The sequence below is a fragment of the Aspergillus udagawae genome (assembly GCF_001078395.1).
Source record: "Aspergillus udagawae IFM 46973 DNA, scaffold_3, whole genome shotgun sequence".
Taxonomy (NCBI): domain Eukaryota; kingdom Fungi; phylum Ascomycota; class Eurotiomycetes; order Eurotiales; family Aspergillaceae; genus Aspergillus; species Aspergillus udagawae.
The window spans coordinates 213955-231204 of record NW_025091266.1 but is presented as its reverse complement, the minus strand read 5'-3'; the positions used below and the strand labels follow the sequence as shown (position 1 = coordinate 231204).

At 50.3% G+C, this 17250-nt stretch overlaps 7 protein-coding genes across 7 annotated transcripts; 3 read left to right on the top strand and 4 right to left on the bottom strand.

The window, feature by feature from the left end:
* Positions 1-2602: 2602 nt before the first annotated feature.
* Aud_003934 (uncharacterized protein) lies at positions 2603-3025 on the bottom strand (the record flags this gene model as incomplete). The annotated part of the gene is made up of 1 exon (XM_043288881.1): positions 2603-3025. One exon carries the CDS (start codon positions 3023-3025, stop codon positions 2603-2605), a length of 423 nt encoding a protein of 140 aa, XP_043144816.1.
* A 1213-nt stretch (positions 3026-4238) lies between these two features.
* On the top strand, positions 4239-5836 carry Aud_003933 (putative xylosidase/arabinosidase; the record flags this gene model as incomplete). Its single annotated transcript, XM_043288880.1, has 2 exons — positions 4239-4392; positions 4446-5836. 2 exons carry the CDS (start codon positions 4239-4241, stop codon positions 5834-5836), a joined length of 1545 nt encoding a protein of 514 aa, XP_043144815.1.
* Positions 5837-6525: 689 nt separating this feature from the next.
* Aud_003932 (putative hexose transporter) lies at positions 6526-8234 on the top strand (the record flags this gene model as incomplete). The annotated part of the gene is made up of 3 exons (XM_043288879.1): positions 6526-7128; positions 7191-7819; positions 7868-8234. 3 exons carry the CDS (start codon positions 6526-6528, stop codon positions 8232-8234), a joined length of 1599 nt encoding a protein of 532 aa, XP_043144814.1.
* A 1047-nt stretch (positions 8235-9281) lies between these two features.
* On the bottom strand, positions 9282-11147 carry Aud_003931 (uncharacterized protein; the record flags this gene model as incomplete). The annotated part of the gene is made up of 1 exon (XM_043288878.1): positions 9282-11147. The coding sequence occupies one exon, from the start codon at positions 11145-11147 to the stop codon at positions 9282-9284; it is 1866 nt and encodes a 621-aa protein (XP_043144813.1).
* Positions 11148-11692: 545 nt separating this feature from the next.
* Aud_003930 (Zn(II)2Cys6 transcription factor) lies at positions 11693-12799 on the top strand (the record flags this gene model as incomplete). The annotated part of the gene is made up of 1 exon (XM_043288877.1): positions 11693-12799. The coding sequence occupies one exon, from the start codon at positions 11693-11695 to the stop codon at positions 12797-12799; it is 1107 nt and encodes a 368-aa protein (XP_043144812.1).
* Positions 12800-13114: 315 nt separating this feature from the next.
* Aud_003929 (putative MFS alpha-glucoside transporter) lies at positions 13115-14894 on the bottom strand (the record flags this gene model as incomplete). Its single annotated transcript, XM_043288876.1, has 4 exons — positions 13115-13232; positions 13288-13540; positions 13590-14620; positions 14668-14894. The coding sequence occupies 4 exons, from the start codon at positions 14892-14894 to the stop codon at positions 13115-13117; spliced, it is 1629 nt and encodes a 542-aa protein (XP_043144811.1).
* A 629-nt stretch (positions 14895-15523) lies between these two features.
* Aud_003928 (glycoside hydrolase family 1 protein) lies at positions 15524-17110 on the bottom strand (the record flags this gene model as incomplete). The annotated part of the gene is made up of 2 exons (XM_043288875.1): positions 15524-15654; positions 15709-17110. The coding sequence occupies 2 exons, from the start codon at positions 17108-17110 to the stop codon at positions 15524-15526; spliced, it is 1533 nt and encodes a 510-aa protein (XP_043144810.1).
* Between the last annotated feature and the right edge of the window lie 140 nt (positions 17111-17250).

Below are 17250 nucleotides of genomic sequence, written 5' to 3'. Positions count from 1 at the left end.
AATTGATTGGGAACTTCTCTTTATTCAACAGCAAAGCGCTGTAGTTATACCTTTTTGACCAACATTGCTTAGCTAGGTATCGAGTGCGATTCAGCATCTCTCCGAGCATCCCTCCGACTGACATCTTGGAGACAGGGATGGTAACTAGCCCCTGCATCTAATTCATGCAACTTAATTAGTTAATCTGACACTATCACCAATTGAAAGTCCTAGGCTCGCAGCGGACTGTTGGAAAGAAGCTATATCCAAGCCTCGGTTACATCGCTTGTCCGAGTAGACTAGGGTCGCCGTTCGGACACGACTGCCAAGGATGCCAAGGGAGTATTGTCATTTATTCCCCAGTAATATGATCTTAGTATCTACCTAGTTTTCGTGTATATCTAGCGGAAACCCCGAGTCGAAAAGCGGATGTCCTGCAAGACACACCAAAACACCAAAGAAATGCCGGATCGACCACGATGTCCTTCTCCATCAGCCATCGTGCACATAGTTTTGCGCACTGCAGGCATTCTCATCAATATTGCCTTCCTCGTCTTTCTTGCTCTCTTGACTAAGATTTACCATAAAACATACCAAGCAGCTTATGCGGCCGTCTGTACTCGACCTTCCTAACCCGGCCACAAGCACGAAACTAACCACCTTCGCTAGGCTGGCTGGGCTCTCTGCGCAGATGTGCTAGAAGTCGTGGTACTGCTTAACAAGAGCCGCTCTATTCCACGCTTGTCTGGCGGAGGACAGCTCACCTTGGATCTCATTGGCGTTTTGCTTCTGGTCCCAGCTGCATTGCTCAATTATTACTTGTCCACTTTCCATTATGAGCCCCCTCCTCCGGTGGATGAGGCAAATAAGTGGGTGGCGTACAACGCAATCTGGGTCGCTTGTGCCTGTCTGTAGGTAGACGCCTCGGTCTTTTCTCCGAAATTGCATTGCATGCTGACCGTCAGAAGTGTATGGAGGCTCATCCTATCAGTGGCCGTTTGTGTGGATTTTTGCTTGGCCCGTCGTCGGAGACAGGGTTAACAACACTGGCACTAGTGCAATGTAACGGCGGACTTCTACTGCTTTCTTTCGGATGGTTATGTTGGAAAGCGGAAGCATATGAGTCTTTGATATCACTACTTTTTTACATACAAATGATAATGCAAAGGAGGTGTCATTCTTCATAGTCCATTGTCTCTCTGACTACAATTTAGACTACCGGATGAAGACATCCAGATAGTAGTGGTCAGTGAATCTCACGATATCTAGATAGGGTAGGGGCGACCAGGCTGATAGGCTGGTAAGAGAAAGAAATATATACAGTCAAGAATGGGAAAGTAAATTGATATGCCAAGTCGGGCAAAAAGTCATTTGTATCAAAAGGTTTCCTACTCTCATGATGCAACTCATGGCACCAGTCCACCACCCTAGACTACGTCGTGCATTCCATTAATTCCAACCCGTCTTCAGACACAATGATTGGACATTATGCTGCACTGTCATTTCATTACTACTTGGGTCCTACATTTGTAAGTTACTTAAGGTTATGACTCAGTTCACCTCGTTGTGACAAGTAGTAGTGCTGCTAAAGCATGAATGGGGTGGACTATGATTATCTGGCGCCTAGCTGTGTGCAATAAGGTCAGGATCTCCCACTAGGATTAATCCTTACGATAAGATTTGTAATAAGAATTCGAATCCAGTGCATGTGATATAGTTTTAATCATCTAGGCTAAGAAGATAAACAGCCCAAAGCTTTACACCCCGGTCCGCTCATGTGATTGCGAAACATCAAACTACAGACGTGTCAACAGGGGCGTAGCAAATGTGCGAAGAGCTATAATATAATCCGCCAGGAGTTGCCACTCAGAGCATGTCGCAAATTACAGTATATTAGATATGTTTAGGCTGCCAGAATGCGGGCATGTTCTGCTCCGCCAAAGTCATTGGCTAAGTTTCACCTTCCCAGTCTAATTGCATGTATACCCTTTCTATGCCGCCAATGGCAATTGCGTTCAATAATCGCGCTACGTATTGCTGTTACTTGTAACTGCGGAGGGGTGATCCGCAAAGAGTTAATACCCTAATATAGGGAAGCTTGGCGGGATCGACTGCGGCGCTCTAATTTGCAGGTCGCACTGACTCATTAAACCCACTAGGTGTAGAGAAGATAATGTATAACATGTGGAGGAACTGAGCTTCTGTGGGATTTCTTGCACCAATTTTGCATGGTGGTGATGAGAACACCATCCATCCGTTCCTCGTGCTGCCTATGGTGGAGGCGTTATTATCATGTTGCTTCCAGAGCAATAGCCATTATTGATATATTCTCACCCTCGCTGGCGGCATGGAATACATTTGCAAAAGTACCACTATGAAAAATGAGAAATTTCAAATAGAAATTCCATTCAGAACTGTGAACATAATCCCAGTGGCTTCCTACCAGATCAAGAACTTTCAGCCAATTAAAGAGCCCCTAGAATGAGAAGCTTTGATGTCGTCGACATGTTCATTGGCCGAGACATCCGCCTTCGGGTGCTTTGCCTAAAGGTATTTAGAACATAGCAAGTCCAGCAATAGAGGGATATACGTACATAGCCTGCGCCTCATCTAGCTCCCAAATTTATTCGTCGCCCGGGTTTCCCCCTTCCAGAAATTTGAAAAACGTGAGCAGATTTCCATCGTTGTCCTTGATTGTAAACTGTCGGAAGCCCCAAGGCTTGTCGTCGATGTCCTCAGAAAATTCCACTCCAGTTTGACTTTTTAAATAGTCGTAGTATTCGTCTAGCTCGCGAGTCCCCAGACCGATCATCGCGTGTGATGACTTGAATTTTTCAGGGGTCACTTTCGAGAAATAGAAGTTGGCATCCGCCTTCTTGCCAATGAACATAGAGCAGAAATATAGCTCAGATTCATTGTCCTCGGGCTTGACGCTAGCAAGCTCGAATCCCAGCGTCTTAGTGTAAAATTCCACCGTGAGAGGAATCGAACGGGACTCGAACATGGGAATCACTTTCCATGCGGAGTTAACAATTTCAGAAGCCATGCTGAAATCCCGAGAATCTGCTATACAGTGAGATGGTTGGTGGTTTCAAAAAGTTCGTTTATATTCAGCAGCCGATGTTTCCAGATCATCAGTTCGCCAGATGGACATTGGTATTCTAGGTCATTCCACGTGATATTATAGTGCTGTGACTGTGTTGTTGCCTAGCAGGGCCTGCGACGACGGCTACAAGAATTATCTAATAAGCTTAACGGGTTAGTGTCCTTGACGTAGTTGCCTGGTCATCCGACCGCCCCTAGTACTACGACCAATAGGTCATTGACGTGTCTGGGGACCACCTGCAAGAGTGTTGTTATTTAAATTTCTGAATTAACAAAGGACTTTCAGTAGTCGACGGATAGTAAAGGCGTTTGCTAATGTTGAAGTGGTAGTAAAATCCCCCTCACGACTGCCAGGAGTGGTCGGAGTCTTCTGCATAATACGCAACTTATCTAGAATTTTTTATATGTTAAAGGAGACTATTTCAGCTGTTGCAGAGCCATTTTAATTATTCTAAGAGGTGAAAGCGCTGCTGTGGGCGCTGGGATATGCCTTTAAAGGAAAAAAAAAAAAAAAAAAAAATACAATTTCTCAATATAGCAGAGGCCTAATTGAGACCGCGCTTTAATTAAACCACTATAAGAGGACCAAAACACCCAACGTCTAAAGGATGCAGCAATAGATGAGATAAATAAGCAAGCATGCAGATTGGAATAATACCATTCCCTTCACAGATCAAATCAAATTGGGGCGTTAAATGACTTCCTTGCCCATCTAAGACAAGCAATCGATATCAACCAACTGTATGATCATTGGTTGCAGGAATAAAGACCTTTGAAGCCACCTGAGGCCTATTCTGTCACTTTTCATGCGGATATCCTGAGGCTTGACAAGTTGAAAGATGTTATGTGTCGAACACCGGACGGGAGATGCATGCACACATCGAGCGACATGTTAGTTGATATCAAATAATAGCGATGTGGAAGCGGTAGGAGGAAGCCTGGCTGAAGTAAAAACAGATGAGAATGACTTGGATGAACTCCCTACAGAGAAACGGCACAAGTACTTATGTCATTATGGCTATAAGCTGATTCTGCGGGGCGACTCGAATGACTTTAGCCGGACCCCACCTGTATAATAAGAATGGTCCTGTTACCCATCACTTTGGTTTCTGCTATAGGTCTCCTGTTTTTTCCCAGTACTCTTTAAGATCTTCATGTTGTCAATTAATCCCATCATACCGGGTTTCGCACCGGATCCGTCCGTCGTCAAAGTAGACGGATGGTTTTTTCTCATCAACTCCAGCTTCCATCTATTCCCTGGTCTGCCCATCTATGCCTCGCAGGACCTCATTTCGTGGCGACATATAGGTTTGTGTCCTTACAGGCATGGAATTACCAGTGCAAAACTAATGCGACACCAGGAAATGCTCTTAATCGCCAATCTCAACTTAGTCTGTCCAAATCGAAGACGGAATTACACCCATTGCCCGAGACCGGTGAAGTTCTGGTGGCCACCGGAGGCTTATATGCGCCCACGATCCGATACCATGACGGCACCTTTTATGTTGTATGCACCAATGTGGTTCGTACAGCCACTGGCGACTCCACCCAAAACTTCGTCATCTCCACCAAGCATATCTGGGCCGACAACTGGAGCGACCCAGTCTATTTCGAATTCAATGGTATCGACCCGAGTCTCTTCTTTGATGACGACGGCAAAACATATATTCAGGGATCCGCTGCACCTGGCCCTTTCACCACGATCAATTTGTTCGAGGTCGATCTCAGCTCCGGCAGAAAGCTCTCAGAGGAGAGAACGATATGGCGCGGTACCGGAGGTATCTACCCCGAGGGTCCACACCTGTATAAGCGGAAAGGCTATTACTATCTGGTCATCGCAGAAGGGGGAACTCATGAAGGGCATATGGTGACGACGGCGCGATCAACAAACATCTGGGGTCCATACGAAGGGTGTCCCTACAATCCGATACTCACAGCACGAGACACCGACGAGTACATCCGGTACACCGGACACTGCGATGTTTTCCAGGACGACAGGGACCAATGGTGGTGTACCTGCCTCGGCGTGCGGAAGGACAAGAATGGTCGTTATATCATGGGCCGGGAGACGTTTCTAACTCGAGGGAGCTGGGATGGAGACTGGCTCTCCCTGGAGCAGGTCAAACAGACCCCCAGTGGGCTTCTAGGCAGCGACGAGGAGAAGAAGCTCATTGCCAACCCCGGCATCGATTACGTCTACATTCGCGATCCCAATCCGAGCAATTACACCCTGTCCAGCAGTACTCTTGACCATCTGACGCTGGCTGCCTCAAATGTCGACCTGTCGCATTCTGAGCTCAGTCCAAGCTTTATCGGTAAGAGACAGCGCCAATTAGATGGGTGTAGTAGTGTTGAGTTGGAGGCTGCGCGGGTGACTGGGAGTGGGGCAAAGCTCCGGGCTGGAATGGCCTGCTACAAGGACGAGCATCGCTTCCTCCGAATATACTATGACGCTGCAGAGCTTGCTATCGTTGTTGAGGTAATCAACAGGCCAAAGGAGATTTGTCGACAGGAGCGGCAGACACTTGAGAGCCTACCCAAGTCAATAGCGTTTCGAATGAAATATACGGAGCAGGAGTATCGGCTATTCTACACTGTTGGAGACGCTGCTCAGCCGAATTGGACGTGCGTATCGACGGTTGACACTCTGGATCTAACCGGCCCCGATTTCACAGGTCCAGTGATTGGCGTCTTTGCGGTGGCAGAGGCAACAGATACTGCGGTTCAGTTTAGGAATCTCAGTATTTGCTAGATGATATGGCGACTGTATCTCGAGACCTCAATTAGCCTATGAGTTAATAGATCAATTTATCCCTGGCAAAGCCCAGAGTCACGTCCACCTATGTCTCCGTTATTTTTGCGCTCTGGATCATGGTGCTGGCTTTTGTTACATGCCAGGCTTTGCCAACAGTCACAAGGATCAAAATGAGACAATGTGAATTCAGCCTATTCTCAGAACACCTCTGGTTGGTTGGACCGTCCTGTTAACTGTCCGCCCAGAAACCCTTTATGGAGGTTTGTTGTATTGGCGTCTCTTGGAGATCCTTAGGGTCTGGGCATCGGCTCAAGGAGCACTTGTTACTTGCCGACCATCTCCCATTCAAGCTGGACGGAGGATTCTTCCGGTGGAGATCCCATCAGCTACTTCGTATTGCCAACAGAATCCTGTCCGTCTTTCTCTGATAAATAATTCATCTAGATTGCTGTTAATTCCTCGTGGGTATCGGGGTATGGTTGATCTCCAAAATGCGGGGTTGATACCGGCTGAATGTAGCTGTATAACCGGTCAATTGATGGTATTCTCAACAAAGCCATTATATGATGCTCCCGATGCTATACAAGAGGCCATTCCCAGGCTTGTTGAGTCGGGTCATTCGTCTTTCGTACTGTATGACTCTGCCTATCGAGTGAATAACTAATTTGCCATCTCAATCCTCCAACATGGGCTTCCGACTTCGACCCCCAAAGCAGAGCCAAAGGGTGCTCCCCGTAAAGCCACCAAAGGGTCATTTCTTCTTTGCGGGTAGGGAGTTTGCTCGTCTTCCCTGGTGGAAGCGACGGAACATGCGCACGCTCTATATTTTCATCGTCATCCTGATTCTCACCAATACGGCAAATGGCTTCGATGGCTCAATGATGAATGGACTTCAGAGTCTGTCCTATTGGCAGAATTACTTCAACCATCCCCGCGGCGCCATCCTCGGCCTCTTCAATGCATCTATGAGTCTCGGCTCTTTAATCGGCCTCTTCATCGTTCCATACCTGATCGACTGGGCAGGCCGAAAGATCGGGTTGGTCATTGGGTGTCTGATCATGTTACTCGCCGTCGGCCTGCAGTCCGGTGCCAGGAACTTCGGCATGTTCGTCGCGGCCCGGATTATTCTCGGTTTGGGAGACTGTATCGTCCTTGGAAGTGCGCCTCTCTTGATTGCCGAGATCGCTCATCCTCAAGATCGGGCTATCCTTGTCACTCTCAGCGGAGCGTCGTACCATTCGGGAGCATTCATAGCCAGCTGGGTGACTCTTGGAACTCTAGAGATCTCCGTAAGTTTCGCCCGATGGTTTTGGGTTTCCGAATTTTAGAAGCTAATTGAATACGATCATAGAGTGACTGGTCATGGCGATTGCCAAGCTTACTACAAGCCATCTGCACCGTAGTCATTATTGCCGGCATCTGGTGGATGCCCGAGAGCCCACGTTGGCTGATGAACAAAGGACGGCACGAAGAGGCTCTGGAGGTCCTGGTGAAGTATCATGCCGAGGGTGATCACAATGACGAGTTTGTTCAGCTGGAGTACTCGGAAATCAAAGCAGCTATCGCCCTGGACAAGGAAATTGGCCACACTGGCTGGGCAGACTTTTTGAGGTCCAAGGGAAATCGCAAGCGGATCGCTTTGATTACGGCTCTTGGTCTCTTCAGTCAATGGAGTGGGAATGGTCTTATCTCCTACTACCTCAAATATGTCATGGATAGCGTCGGTATCAAGGACGCGCAGACTCAGCTGGGCATCAATGCAGGCATGAAAACCGAAGGCTTGGTCGTCAATTTCGTCTTTGCCTTTTTCATTGACATTCTCGGACGACGGCCTGTCTATCTGGTCTCGACAATTGGTACTTTCGTCGTCTTCAATGCGTGGACCATTGTATCAGCGCGCTACGAGATTGCACCAAACAAAGCCCTCGGCTATGCATTTGTGTTCCTCACATTCCTGTATGGGGTCTTCTATGATATCAAGTGAGTACCCTCCTGGTGTCCTTTACACCCTCATTGACGAATGGTTAGATCCGGCCTTATGGCGAACTATACAACGGAGATCCTCCCTTACGGCCTCCGTGCCAAGGGCTTCACCTGGCTCAACTTCTGTGTTACCGCTGCTCTCTTCTTCAATCAGTATATCAATGGCATCGCCCTTGACGCCTTGGCCTGGAAGTACTACATTGTGTACTGTGTGTTTTTGGGATTCGAAGTGTTCGTGATTTACTGCTTCCTCATTGAAACCCGATACACCCCTATGGAGGAAATTGCCAAGTATTTCGATGGCGAGGACACCGTGGATGTCGGTCAAGTTGCCGCTGCAGACTTGAAGGAGAAGGGTATAATAGCATCAGATGACAAGGGTGCGGCCGCCATTCACATCGAAGGCAAATAGTAGGCTTTTGAGCATGGTTATGGTGGGTCATGGAGGGAACTGTTCGTTGCATGCATGTACCTGGTCAGGGTCACCAGGCATGCACACGTCGCATCATTATGGATTACGCCCTAAGTTATAGAAATCCCCATTCTACTATATATTAAACGGAGGGCTGAATGTTACGTAGTATCTCCTGAGCTCTTGAAAGATGAAGATTATTCACGATAATATTAGAGACAGGGAACAGAACTTTTTGTTTCAGCTTTGGATTCGTTGCACGGTAATAGATAGCAAACATCCATGTCCTTTTATCTTTATACAGTACCAACCTTCAAGTTCGAGGTTCAAAACCGCGGCAAGGCAGTCAATATCTGACATGCCGCGCCAGTAACGCCGTATAGAATACTGCTTTTGATATTCCGGGCATTATTTCCAACTCCACTGCCTCCGGTAGCAAAATGGTCGTCTGCAGAGAATCTAGTGTTCATATCGACGATGTGGTCGAAGCCCACCTCGAGGCCTTAGGTCCAATCATCCCGGACGGGTCCGAGTATGTGCTCGCAGGAAAGGGCAACCCCTGGAAAGGGGTAACGTATGTTGTTCAGCGGGACTATGTAAGCCTGGGGGCAAGGATGACGCCAGAGCTCGAGGAAGAGTTCCTCATAAACGACAGTAGACGCAGAAGCAGAGTTGGTGATGGTCCTCGTGGGATCAGATGGTGTGGGATGTGGTGGACCAGCAACTGGAGTTTATAAAAGGTTTGAGTATTTAGAAACACTCAATCATAAAGGCAGGACTAAATCGGTGACCATCAACTTCGCTAAGCTCTTCTGCGGTGAGTTAGGAATAGTGTCACTCGTATGTACAAAGGGGAGTTGACCATCCGAATTCTCTACGATTCCACCCCTACCTCATCGCTTTAAAAGGAAATTATTATACGCAATGCATTCGACCGAGTCCACCAGTATACAATGATCCTCGATTTAAACTATCCATCTGCGCATCTCACGCTACATACAGATCCAGATCTCAACCATCTCTGACAATCACGGTGCATCCGACGACTTAAGTCCCATTAGCGGGCTGTCGATACACGACCCCATCAACAGTTGTAGTCAGCGTCCCATTTGCTTCAAAGACGTTCGTCACGGCATCAATAGACAGCTTGAACCCTCCTGGACCCGTCTTCTTCGTTGCATTGACTATGCCCGTTTGTTGAAGATCCGACAACCAGTTCAGCCGGTTCATCCACGGGTTGGAGGGATCAGGATTAGTAGTGACGGACTCGTAGCCGTTTATTATATGTTTGCTGTCGTCGGAGTAATTGTCGTACTCAACTGAGATGGTCTGATACCCACCTGTTGTTGGGTTGGACACGATGGAGACGTCTGCAATGCCGCTAATCTGCCCTTTAAGGGTGTAGTTCCCTGCTGGTAGTCTGTATTGTTCAGGGATCATAGCACCAGGGGGAAATGGTGTCGCCCAGGGAATCGCGGCAGGGACTCTGAAAACTGGGGCGGGTTTGGTGGGTTGGCGACTAGTACCATGAGCCAACATGAGACGGTAGCGGCGTCCTCCGTCCGCAGTCAAGTTGGGGCAGGCCAGCGGGTTCACGCCTCCACAGGCAGGAGACGTCACCAAGGCTTGCCAGAAGACAATCCGAGTGGTGTCTGGGGAAAAGGCTGGATCGGCGCGGCCGTTCCAATTAGGGTCGTTAATGCTCCCATTACTGCTGTCACCTTCGGCATTGACTTGCTGACCAAAGTAGTTACCGCGATCACCGTAGCGGTCAATCAAGATAGGTTGGAAGAAGCGGCGCGCGCCGTTGTTTCGGGTTGAAGATGCTGCTGTGACAGTGACAAGGTCAATCAGGGGAGGGACCATGCGCATGCCAGACATCCACATCTGGCGATCCGAGCCCCGGGTGTCCATGGCGACGAACCACTTGTTATCTTGAGAGAATGCGACAGGATCCGTATATTCAGGGTGACTGGTTAGACGACGGACGGCGCCGGTGACAATGTGGACTGCAAAAACATCGATATTATTTGCCTCCCGAGGGGAGCCAATGTAAAGGATCTCATCTCCAGAGCCGCTGAACCCGCGCAGCTCTCCGACTGTGATGGCTTCATCGTGTAGCTCTAGTTCATCCCCGTTTGCCATAATAGCAGCCGGCCCGTTGGGTTGAATCAGCACGTTCACATCGACCAGATCATAGCGAGGGGCTTTGACGTCGCCAGTCAACGGGTTCCTGTTGAATGTAAGTCGGCCAAAGTAAGCAAATTGTCCTCCATTTGACGTGAAAGAGCTCCATCCCATGTGCTCATCGTCTGGATGCATACGCATCTCACGGGGAGCTCCACCTGGTCCCGAACCATTTGCGTTAACTGGCCAGTAAATGGGGTAGATAAAGGTCTTATTCGGAGTGCATTCCTGACTGGTCAAAAGCAGACCGCTACATTCCACGATGTTGTGGCCCCAGAGCGCCCTTTTCCCACTGCGAGCAACATGAGGATAGTCTCTCTGGGGATCTAGTGACCGGGCATTTGCAGCGGGAACACCGCAGCTAAGGCACCTCCACGGGTCACCATTGGCAAACGTGGTGCCGTCGGCTTTGACGAGGATAAGCTGTTCACCGCTATATATGCTGGCGGGGTCAGGAGGAGCCGGAGCGCCTACAAATTCGACATTGACGACGACATGCTTTCCGTCCGGGGTAAAATCGCCCGCCTGGAATTCTTCCGAAACCTGACCAATACAACCCGTTCGACGTGGATTCACGTTGGTGGTGCAGGCCCCAACGGTGTTGCTCGACACCACGGGAGGGAGGGGAAGTTCGACAACTTTGAAGGGTTCAGGACGCGGAGCCGCTTGCCCTGAGGCTGTCGACAGGCAGAACCCGGTCAGAACGATGAGAGAAAGAATCGCCATGTTTGTTCTGCAACTTGGCTTCGGTATCACGTTGGAGGGAACATATCACTGTGGAACGCTGCGGGGCCTTTTATTGTGTATATACGTGGTTCCTAGCATTTGCTATAACCGGCGTCGGCTCGGCTATAGGCACATCTGTATTTTCTGTTCTCGTGCATCCCGATGGGTGCTCGTAAACCATACCGCTGAGAGACTAGGTCGCTGCCTTGCAGCCAGGTTCCAAGAGGATGATATAAAGATTGCTGGTCATTTCGCCCCGAGACTCGAACAAAAGGAGTCGATCGGCAATATGGTCGCCGAGAAGGCAGGACTGGATGCGGCCCTCAGAAAAGGACGACTCCCTCATATCTGCATAATGCCAATGCCTGGCTCTATGTGCTGGGATATTACAAGCTAGTCTTGCACTAGCAGTGGACCCACTAGATCATATGTCGTGTTCTTAGCCTAATGGAGAAAGATGTACGGACCCCACAATCCCTGGGCAGGTTTAATATCCCCATTCCCCGGATTCTACACCCTTCACCCACGAACCCCGTGAGAAACCAATGCCGTCGCGTCGATCCCATTCCAAATCTCACCATGGCTGCACCCAGTGCAAGCAGCGCCAAATCAAATGTGATGAAGCCCGTCCAGTTTGTAGTTCCTGCCGCAGGAAACAGCTCCCATGTGACTTTCAGAGCTTTGCGCCCCAGACCTCCGCCCCGCATCCGTCAATTGCCGATATCACTCTAGAGCGTCCCGGTAGTTCAGTGCTCTCACTACTGGACTTGGAGTTGTTGCATCATTGGCATACAGCGACAGCGGAATACCTAGCGGATGCTAAGCCGTTGCAGGATGTCATACGCACGGTCATGCCACAGGAGGGGCTGGCGAACCCTTTCCTAATGCACAGTGTCCTGGCAGTTTCTGCCCTTCACCGGGCCCACAGTGCGCCGTCTGGCCATGGCCAGATGTACGCTGAGGCCGCCATGAGACACCATAGCCGGTCTCTGGCATTGTGCACCCCGTTATTCAAGAACATTACCCGCCAAAACTGCCACTCCCTGTTTGCGTTGTCTTGTCTGGTTCCAGTCTTTGTATTCGCGTCCTGGAGCCCAAGAAAGAACCCAAGGGTCATGAGTCTGATCGCAGTGGTCGAAGCGTTCAGGCTGATTCGTGGGGCGGCCTCCGTCGTGGACAAGGCGAAATCGTGGATCGAAGAAGGACCCTTGCATCCCTTGCTGCGGGTTGGTCGGTTTCAAAAGCCGATAGCAACAGCGGCAGAACGGTATGCTCTGGCTCTGTACGCGCAGCTCCAGTCACTGGACCTCACTCTGCCACAAGCGGGGCCATCATTGAACTCGGAGCCTTTTACCCCGGACTTGAACGGCTCAGTTAAGAACCTGTTACATCTACTTCAACTGTACCTGCAAAGCGGAGACTCGAGGGCCATAATGGCCTGGCCAGTCGTGGTCGACCTGTCCTATTTTGACTGTCTGCTTCGCAAAGAGCGGATCGCACTCCTCACCCTTGCGTTTTACGGGTACTCCTTGCAGATACTCTCGGGGCACTGGTGGTTAGAAGGCTGGGGGGAGTTTTTGCTTAAGCTTGCTAAGGATCATTTACCAGGGGCGGATAAAGAGCTGCTCAACATAATCAATGTACCAACATAATGGAATCAATGCATTTTCTTCGTGCTCCTTTTGTGTCCTAAAGTGCAATCGACGGGGGAATCGGCAGCCTTGAAAAAACACCGCCGTGCTGCATACGCTAGCCTTGTGACTTCTCCACGCCAGCGTAACAAGGGCTAGTAGTGGGATACTGCTTGTAGTTGGAATTTCCACCGAGATAATACTTCGGCAGGATTTCTATGCTTTCAATGGTGTATACTGGGAAGAGCACTGGATACATGGACATCCTCCAACGCGCTCCTTCGTCCCGACTGTCCCACAAGATGCCTGCGGCGGTTGGAACTGACAGTGCTCGACCTAGTGTTCCTCGCCCTTATTCTCCTGGACAAGGCGCTGAGTCGCTGTCTGCACCTTATGGAATCTCCACGGCTTGATTTTTCTCTCAAACAACTCATCCAGTTCCGCGGAGGAACGACTAGGGTGCCCTTATCAGCTAGGATTTCTTCAGTGTTCGAAGGTAGAAAACGTACCCAGCAGTTTCAGGAATCAAAAACCACATCCCCAGGGCAAAGGGGAACCCGATGCCCGCGTAGAACCAGCCCGTCTTGAGGCCCCAATTCCATTCGTTGGCATTAGTCATGTAAGGTACTAGGACGTTCATCACAACTCCCACTACGCAGGTTGTTGCGGCACCGAAGCCGGCGGTATACGGACGCAGACGCTGGGAGGAGATCTCGCCGATATACCCCCATCCTGTGGCTCCGTTTGCGGCCAGACCGACATCTGACTACCGTTAGCCACTGCAGAGACTCGTCGGAAAGGGGTTACTTACTCCAGAAGCAGGCAAACATGACGAAGATATATGTAGAGGCCTTCACCCGTGGTGTGACCCCTATGATGCCGATGGCGACACAGGACAGCCACGAGAGGGTTGTCCCACCACATGCGAGATATCTCCTTCCCACAAAGTCCACAACGGCTACCAGCAGCAGCACCGTGCCGATCTGAATAGACGAGGTGATCACTTTGACTCTGAACGGGTCCTCAATCCCGGCCTGCTGGAAGAAATACGTGCCAAACGACCCAAACAGGGTGAGACCAATGAACTGCTGCGAGAGATTCGTCCAGAGAGAGATAACCGTTCGTAATCCGTCGGTTCCACTGAAGATCGCGTACCATTTCTCGCGTCGTTGTTCAATTGCCACGGCACGCTCGTGTTCTACCGCCAGTACTAGGACTTGTAGCTGATGGTCAGCGTCGTAGTCTTTGACTCCTCGGTGCAGCTTCAACAGCTCCTTTTTGGCTCTGTCAAGCTTGCCGGCGCTGACACACCATGCGGGCGTCTCCGGGGCCAGGACATAGATGATCAACATGATGCCGAGTTGTGCCCACTGGGTGTAGACCGGGGTGAGGTAATCTGTCGGGTCACTCCGTGACAGATGCTGCAGCGCAACCTGGGCGAAGAATGAGCCCAGAGTCCACCAGAAACTATATGCCATCAACAATGCACCACGGATGCGCGTCGGGGCCACTTCTGATATATATGCTGGCACGGTGGATTGCACGCATCCCACTCCGATTCCTGCCAGGAGTTTGGCCACCAACCAACCCTGCCATGACCGTGTAGTGCACTCGGCAATGACGCTACCGACCAAGACAAACCAGTAGGTGTACATGGCGATTTTTCTCCCGTATCGACTGGACAAGAATGGCAAGCTTGTCATGCCTATGATTTGACCGCAGGACATGATCGAACTCCAGGCGCTGAGGATCGAGGAGGCGAGTGCCGGGGAACCATTATGCGATTTCTTCGTGGCAAAGCGAGCCACGAAGCCCTTGTTGGCGATGATACTGGCGTTGATACTGTACCATGTTAACCGTGCCGCTTCATATACAGGGGTAATACGAACCCAATCTGATATCCATCGGTAGCGGCACTGAAGGCCATAGCCACGCATATGAGGGTGACCAGTTTGAATGTTTTGATCGTTTCCATGACACTGAGATGTTCGTATCCGGTCATGGCCTGACCTCTCGTTGCTGCATCCACTGCTGCGTCCCCCTTGACGGGAGCGTCATCGCTTGTTTCGACATGCTTAACGGCTGCAGGTTTTTCTGTGACGCGTGCGGACTCCATGGCTCAGTAACAGGCAATCGACTGGGCAATTGATGACTTGCGACTGAAGGTCTGGAGTTATTCTGTCATGAGGCCAAGACCCCGCAGGCTCTTTAAACATGTCCGTTTCGCCTCTCATGGCATAACTACCCCCGAGTGGCTTGATCTTGTGAGTGCCTCACAATTCTGTATACAGACTTAGGTTCTATACTGTCCGAAGCCAGAGCAATATGCACTGACTCGGGACAACCGGATTCTCGTGCTATCAGAAGCCGACTCTCCCCCAGGTTACTAGAGTGCGTGGGGCGATCTTGGGGATGAATCTGATCTGAATTCATAAACCGACACGCCGAAAATCGCCAAGCGTGACCCTTGTGGCGAGTTGCTGTCGTACTTCGAAAACTATACCGGAAAGGGGAAGAAACTCGACGTGGCTGCATTTAGCGTCCCTCTTATGGAAGGGTGAAAAACATCTCCTCCCGGGCTGGATTACAACAGGCCAACGGCGTGTAGCTCTTAGTCGTTGAAGTGCACTTATCTGGTAAATGATACGGATATTGACGTGAAATGTAATGGAATTTATGGAATTTATCTGCGAAGTGAATATTATACCCATTCGTTCTTCATAACTCAATCCATGGAAAAGAAGTCTATCGCGAATGTTTTCTACGTTCTCGGAAGGTTTCCATCAGATACAATGCAGAGCGCTTGGGAGTTCGCACCAAGGTCTTATAATCAACGTGCGTGATGCCATAGCGAGGGCCATAGCCAGCAGACCATTCTGGATAACGAATTGTCAGACGGAGTAATCGGTAAGTGGAGGCGAGGAGCATACCAAAATTATCCATCAAACTCCACGCATAGTATCCCTCAACCAGAACCCCATCCTCATAGATGGCTCGCGAAATCGCATCGAGATACAATCCGAAATATGTGATCCGGAACTCATCATCCACTGCCTCCTCCAGGGACATTTGGCTCTCCCCCGGACAAGGACACCCATTCTCCGTAACAATGATAGGCAACTTATACCGATTCCAGACCCAGTTCAACAGCTTTCTGAACCCCTCAGGCGCAACCCGCAGCCAGGACATCCCTGAGACGGGGCCGATGGCTTTTCCTTGGGAGTTTGTGGGGAGTTCTTCCACGTTTCCCGTGCAGTCGTCGTCCGCCGGAGGGTCGGGGAGAGCCCTGGCGAATTTGGTGGAGTAGTGGTTCATTCCGTAGAAGGCGTTGAGCGGGGCGAGATGCTTCAGCTGTTCCAGCTCCCTAGGAGTGAAGGTTGGCAATCGATCGCCTAATTGCTTTCGCATGACCGGTGGATAATCTCGCCCTAAGAAGATCGGGTCGCCAAACCACCCAATGTAAAACTCAAGACGGCGTTGCGCGGCCTCCTGGTCAACCAGGCTAGACGCATCCCAGGGCTCGTAATAGTGCCCATTCAGCACGATCGAGATGCTCCCACCTTGGGAATGGAAATCCCCAGAGTAGATACGTACAGCAGCGGCATGAGCAAGGATCAGGCTATGCCCGACCCTCCACGGCTCCGTACGGGAATCACCACCAGTGGCAGTACTCCGGCCCGGCGCAAGAACACCACTATGATGTCCAAAGATCGCAATGATATAAGGCTCGTTAAATGTAATCCATCTCTTAACCCTATCCCCGAACCGGGCGAAGCAGACGCGCGCAAAATGTGCGAAATCAGATACGAATTCGGCTGTATTTAAGAAAGCGCCGTATCGGTCGCTGAGGCGCTGAGGAGCATCCCAGTGATAGAGCGTTACCACAGGCTCGATGTTGTGTTCTAAAAGAGCGTCGATGAGTCGGTTATAGAAGGCTATCCCCGCCTCGTTAAGGGGATCATCCCGTCCACCGAGGGGTATGATTCGTGTCCAGGCGATGGAGAATCGATACACGTCGACGCCGTACGAGCACATGAGGTTGACGTCTTCGAGCATGCGGTTATAGTGGTCGCAGGCTATGTCACCGTTCTCACCATTTGTGCGGGATGGAACCAGATGGGTGAAGGTGTCCCAGATTGACGGGCCTTTTCCTTCCACTGAGGGAGCGCCTTCGATCTGGTAGGCTGCTGTTGCTGTTCCCCATCTGAAATTGGATGGGAGAGGGAGATTTTCAATAGCTGGGAGGGGATCGTAGGGGGGTTCCGTCGAGGCAAACGGATGGAAATTGGGATCCTCTGCTTTGAACATGTTGACGTTCATTTTGTCGGTCATCCTGTCCTGGACTTCGAAGTTGTGCTCAGTCTAAAAGTGTCGCCAGCGTAGGCTAGCCAGGAGTCTGGACATATAGACCCGTACCTTTACCCAGAATCAATTGCCGGATCGGTCCTTGGGATAAAGATGCACCGACCATA